The following is a 6,371-nucleotide window of genomic DNA, read 5'->3' on the forward strand; positions in this document are numbered from 1 at the left end:
AGGTGTCTAATGAGGTTTTACCGAAATATAATTTTGTTAATGTAATCAGATTTAGCATTCTTGGGTTTGTGGTCAAACTTAATTTGGTGTGGTTAAATGCCGTGAAAAATTGCTCTAAATGAAAATATTTTTCTAAACATGAAATGAATATTTTACTGTACTTTTGATTTTTAGCAATGTTCTATCACATTAGGATTTTGAATTTGATAAAAAAGAATAGCATCATAATTGCAATTTGCACCTACTGTCCAAAATTCAGTTTTTGTTCTTAAAAGTAGGGTATTTGACTGTTCTCGTTTTAGATTTATATTGGATTCCAATGTGGTATGTTTGCTTATTTAGGATTAGTTTTTCAACTAACTTAAAGTTCAGTTAAATGATATTATGCCTAGAGAAGTGTATGTAGAGTTCTATCTTGCTTTCCAGCCAGGTCCCACAAGTTTAAAAGCCAGGTTGCAACCTTCAAAACTGGGTTGAGATATGGTACTTTAAGAGTACATGCATATCTCATCCTGGAAAGACTTGCTTCTGTGGTTTCCCCTAAAAGCCTTTTTTTTTGTTTCTTCTATCCAGCCCAAGTACTTCCTTGTTCCACTTTCAGCCCCTCCTTTTCCAAACTGCCTTCAAGATTTTGCTTTGAAACCCCCCCCCCCTTCTTCCAAGCTGCCTTCAAGATTTTGCTTTGAAACCTTACTGATTTCCCTACATTTCCTCTGTCCGGCATTCTTGCACTACACTTTTGAAACTGGGATGAAGAATCCATCTGTTCTCAGACCTGAACGGGATTGACCCCTTCATTTTGTTTTTCCTGGAATTCAACACCATTGGATTGATTTGATATAAATATAGGGAGACCCATCCATATTATGTCAGGGATTGGCATATTTCTTGAATTTTCAGGAGAAACATGGATTCGACAGCTCCAAAGAGTTATCGAGGGAGGAGTTGGGTCACCTTGTTGCTTCTCGGTGGACGGGAGAAAACTCTGGAGAGCAAAGTGAAGAATCTGGTGCTGCAAGGGAAGACCATGAAGGTGCTGATGTGTCTCTGGAGAGCAAAAATGATGAGGACTACGATAGCTATGATTCTGACACTGATGGAGAGAGCCAAAGGTACTCCGATGATGACACGGAAAATGAAAATTTGGATGATGACATGTTGGGAAATCAGGATCATGATGATTCTAGTGCCTCGTACAGATCTGACTCAGAAGACCGGACAGACTCTTCAGGTATTTTAACAATGTGACGTTTTTTTATTCCCTTGATGCTGTTTTTGATGTTCAGTCCTGCAACTTTATGTTTTTTGTATTAAAATTTTTTTGGGGACTGATCTTGATTCATGTATAGATATAACTACAAGTAATCATTATTGGTTGGATAAGATACAGCATACTGTTCGAAACATTTTGCAAGCATTTAACTTTTTTCAGGCTCCGGTGGATAAATCAGGTATACTAAAATGACAAGCTTTGCAGCAATTGATGTGAAATAAGTGCATATACATACGCTGTTTTTTGCATGTTGACTTTCACAGAAGCTGCTCATATACGGAGGGAATATGAAGAGTCCTCTTCGAAGCTGTCTAGACTAGAGTCAACAATATCAAAATTGAGTGAAAAACTAAAATATGATTTTGGTAAACTTCCTCCAGAATGAGTTTCCTTTCTTCTTATATTAGTGTTATGCCACGTGCAAATAAACTGCTTATGTTTCTGTTGGTTTGGCCTATGCTTACTTGCTGATCTATAATTAGCAATTTCTAGGGCCGGAGAAGGAATTTTATTCGTTTTATGACCGTTGCTTTGAGAACAAGGAGAGCAAGTACATGCACTTCCCTACTTTTCCAGCTTCTGTTCATCTTGTGTTCCTTTTAGATATGCATTTCAAATTTTTTTACTTGGTATTTTTTCCTTCTTAATGATGATTTATCACATTTGGAAATACTTGTTGTCAGGTATGTCTACAAAGTATGTCCATATAAAGATGCTTCCCAAATGGAAGGCCACAGTAAAACTAGACTGGGGTAAGTCCTGTACCTTTACATTTGTTTCTAGGGTTGAGAGTGGAATTTCAGGATAGGGGAAGGTGGAGGGATGCTACGTGATTCCCCCTTTTTCTGGGGAGAGAAGGAGAAGGGGGGGGGGGAACCGTAATTGCAGAAACTAGGCCTGGAGGTGGAGGCTGTGGATGTGAGGAAAGGGAGAGAAGGGGTTGTCCTATTTTTCTTTTTCTTTTCTTTTTTTCCTTTTTTTGGGGCGGGCTGGGGCAGGATGCTTATACTTGGGGAAGAAGAAGGTGCCTTGAGAATGTAGAAACTGCAGAATTCTTGCTCACAACACAGACGCAAATTTCCTTCCTAGGGAACAGCTTCTCACTTGCTCCTCCAGTTCTTGAATTTATTCATCAAAACATAATCTGAACTTTACAAGCTAGAGAGGCTTATTCATAGCCTCTAAGAAGGAATTCACACTAGCACTCTACTTTAGAAAATAATTCAAATTAGGACTGCTACTTGGACTAAGACTTGTACTCAGTCTCATACAAGAACTCTATCTTATCTTTTTTTGGTCAATGGACTCTATCTTATCTTACTCTTGAAGGATTTAAATTGAAAAATAAAAGCAGATGTGGTATCCTTGTAGGAGGTAGATTGCACCTAGGGGACTCCCTTAATACATGGGAATCCCAACCTAACTAGGACTCTTCTATAAATTAAAAATTTAATAACTTGACAAACAGAGACTCAAATTAAAAAATAAAAGTAGATCTGAGGTCCCAGAAACATACTGGACCCAATGAAACCCTAAGTTGGATGAGTGAAAAATTGGAAACCAACAAACCCTGGTTGTACTAGAGGGCCATAGGTAAGGGGCTCTTACCCTAGGCCGTATTTTGGCCCTGGTTTTGGTTTGCATCACATCTACTTCTCTTAATTTCTTCCTTTGTTGGGGCAGGTGCACGTGCTTCAACCTTAAGTTAGTGGGACCCCTTCACTCCCTCCCTAGCACTACAAGGTGTAGCATGTTTTGATAGTATAGTCCCTCAGCAACACGTGTTGAGATACTGTGGTAAAAGAATAACGTCAACATATCATCTTCCTGCTTACCATTTGAATTTGATCACACTTGCTTCTGCTTTCTCTGTCTTCTAGTCCCGAGTCATGGATATTGTAGAATCCTGCTCAAGTAAATATCATCATTATTGGCTACTGGGTAGGGGGTGGGGATCCCCTCACACTATATGACCTCTTCAAGGGCAACTGCTTGCTGCTTCTGTTTCTTGCTACCTCATGCTGAAGAACCACTAGGACCAGCATCTTCTGAAGTTCTACATCTGGAATTTCTTGGATTAACTTCACTTGCAGCTGCTTTAGAGAAACCGGCTTCCCCCTTGAACTCACTGTCTCTTCTGCTCCTTTATATATATGATGTGACTTACTGCCCTTGTGTTTCATAATCGCATGTTGTGCTGACTGCCCTCGCCTGTCATATCCATCTCTCCTCCGCCTCTGTCTCTACATCAGTGGGCACAGACTCGTCATCAGAATCAAAGATGAAAGTCCTAGTCCCTTTCTGCCTCTGCTTGTATCTTCTGTACTACCTTTTGTCAAACTCTTCCATAGTTCCATTGCCCTCATTATATCTAACTTCCTCTCAATTGCTCCTTTCTATATGAGGGTAGCTATGGGTTTTTGCACCTCAAGAGAAACCTGGGAAACTTGACCAACATCCCAATATACACATGCTAAATGCCAGTTCAGTCTACTGGTGCTCATTACCCAAGATTTTCCCCACAACTATTGCAGTGTGACTTCTTGTCATTTCAATGGGTACACCATATGTCTCTGCTGTTTTACTGCCATCTCCTCCCCCATGCAGCCATGATGATACAGGGTGCAACATTTAGTGTTACCTTAGATTTTCTACATCAACTGAAAATCTTGACAACGCAAAATTTATCACTGATCTTTCTGGTGCGTGTCTGAGTTATGCCCTATGAATTTCACCATATGTACCCACTAGTTCTGCTGTAGATTCTCTCGAGTATTCAATTTAATTCAGGTTAATTCTATCCTTCCTAGTCTTGCCACTCATCTTTTTTGACATCTTTTAGTTGAGCTGAATTAATTTTCTTTATATGCTATACTCTCTTATTGGAGCTTTACCTGCTAAATATTTTATCCATTTTTGTAAGCAGGAACTGGGATAAATTTAGGGACTCATTTACGGTCATGATATTTTCAAATGGCGATAGATGCTGGAATGGGCCTGATAGAAGTTTAAAGGTATGGGAGATTTTGTTTACCTGGCTCTTCCATGAATTTTCTTGAATTAGTAGCAGTCCGCAGAATCTCAAACATATAAGTTGTAGGAGGATCCGTCTGGTTTTCCCTCCAGGCATGGAGTATCACTATGATTTGTCATGGAAAAACACTGCAACCAAGCACAACTAAATGACTGTGATTGATGCAAAAGCTTTCTTTTTGTTCTTCTCTTTTCTCATGTCCCTCATTTCCCACAAGTATTCATAGTATTTAAGTTACTTGATTAAGGGAAACAACCAATGCATAACTGCTTTAGTATTGCAAATGGAAATCCTGATACTTTCAGGGTTGAAAGCAGAAAGTTATTCTGTTGCTGGACGCTTTTTTTGATACACATTTCTCATTGTGGATTCTGCTTTTACAGGTAAAACTTAGGTGTGGATTGAAGACTGAGCTTACAGATGTAGATGAACCTAGTCGTTGCGAGTAAGGACCTTCCTTTCCCTCTAAAAATTATCAAACTTTCATATGGATACTGTTGTTTGGCTGACTCGGTTCTTGTCCCACTTTTTTTGTTGAAAATGGCAGGTATGTAGCATTGCTGTCAACTCCTGTTCTTTGCTTGGAGGAGAAGTTGAAGGTACGTACTGTATAATCTGCAAAATAACCCAAATTGATGTGCTAAATCTTCTAATGGGGGAAAAAATGATGATTGCAACAGGAACTTATACACAAACTAGATTTACTGAACAGTGAAAAAATCCAGAGCCATGGGCCCATGACGAGCTTTAATCCATTTTGACTAATTGGGAATGCTGAAGAGTATCTTAAAGACAACTGAATTATTCCTACGTACATGCATTATCCGGTCATGCTCTTGACGATATTGAGATGCTTGAACTCTGAACACTCCTGAATCTTGCATGATTCAACCTCAAGTTTTCATACTGATCTTGAGAGCAATTTTTGTACAATTGTATAGGGGATGAACTGATGCTTAGGACCATTTATGCAGGTCAGATGCATTGATGTTATTTTATCTCAGCCTGTGTGATCATATTTTGATCCTGTTTGCATTACTGAACTGAACTGGCAAGCAATCTTATATGGATTAATGGATTAATTTCTCTTGTAAAATCTTTTTGGTGTTTCACATCAATATTGGTATGTGTGGATTCTCTTTTTCTACAGAACCTTTTGAGAAGTGTTTAATAGGCTTGCACATGTAGGGTCATTGGTTAATGATACAAAGGTAATGAGAAAAAGAGTAGAATGGATTAAAGGATATAGTAAACCTCTCCAACATTTTGTTCTTGTGCATCCTTGCAATATCATTATACATCGAAGTTGGGCCAAATAAAGCAAGGCATTAAACTTGAACGCCTCTTCTTGTTCCACTGTAGTTTGATGGCTATTGTTGCATATAAAGATTCAGCAAATATGGTGAAAAGGTCTAGTGATATAGCCTGGAAACATAACTTTCTCTCCAGTAATATGTCCAAAGTCTGGCTGGCCATAAGGGCGAAAAGCGAGGATTTATTCACATACATTTGCCATATTCGCTTGGCAAGAGGAATAAAATCAGCATGGTCAATCCAATGTTGACCATGCTTACATAAATAAAACTGCTTACATGAATGACTGGCTCTACCCCAAAGAAAACCACCATCGGTGGATCATCTGATATGCCACATTTTTTTTTAGGAGAAAATGAGACTTTATATTAATAGAAATAAATAGAATACAAACAATAATACAGGATTAGGTTCTAAAGAACCTAAAACCCTGTCGCTCTTCTACAACATATTGAGAGAGCTGAGCAGGCAAAGAGAAAGGATCCAACAAAATTTATTGGTCCGATGTTGCCAATCTGGCTAAGAAATCCGGGCACCTATTAGTCTCCCTAACACCATGCACCAAAATATGCTCTTGAAACAAAGATTTCAAGTGAAGAATATCCTCAACAATGTGTAGTATCCCCCAATTAGGGAGGTAAGTACCTCAGTAAAGTCCTAATTGCCATTTCGGAGTCTGAATGCATCAAAACCTTATTGCAGCCGTATTGCTGGGCAAATTGCAAGCATCTCAGCATGAAAAATACCCAC

General features: G+C 38.8%; 1 protein-coding gene across 1 annotated transcript in view; it reads left to right on the top strand.

Moving 5' to 3' along the window:
- The window catches only part of LOC149018797 (glucosidase 2 subunit beta-like), a 46,749-nt gene extending 40,651 nt beyond the window's left edge, over positions 1-6,098 (top strand). The window contains exons 8-16 of the mRNA XM_089152933.1: positions 901-1,231; positions 1,350-1,451; positions 1,537-1,638; positions 1,766-1,823; positions 1,957-2,025; positions 4,200-4,287; positions 4,691-4,752; positions 4,855-4,906; positions 4,988-6,098. Of these exons, the coding sequence (XP_089009059.1) occupies positions 901-1,231; positions 1,350-1,451; positions 1,537-1,638; positions 1,766-1,823; positions 1,957-2,025; positions 4,200-4,287; positions 4,691-4,752; positions 4,855-4,906; positions 4,988-5,068 (945 nt within the window). The 3' untranslated portion in view covers positions 5,069-6,098. The remainder of the gene's footprint in view (positions 1-900; positions 1,232-1,349; positions 1,452-1,536; positions 1,639-1,765; positions 1,824-1,956; positions 2,026-4,199; positions 4,288-4,690; positions 4,753-4,854; positions 4,907-4,987) is intronic.
- The last annotated feature ends 273 nt before the right edge of the window (positions 6,099-6,371 follow it).

Source organism: Hakea prostrata, chromosome 4 (assembly GCF_041222555.1).
Source record: "Hakea prostrata isolate BN-2017 chromosome 4, UWA_Hpros_2, whole genome shotgun sequence".
Taxonomy (NCBI): domain Eukaryota; kingdom Viridiplantae; phylum Streptophyta; class Magnoliopsida; order Proteales; family Proteaceae; genus Hakea; species Hakea prostrata.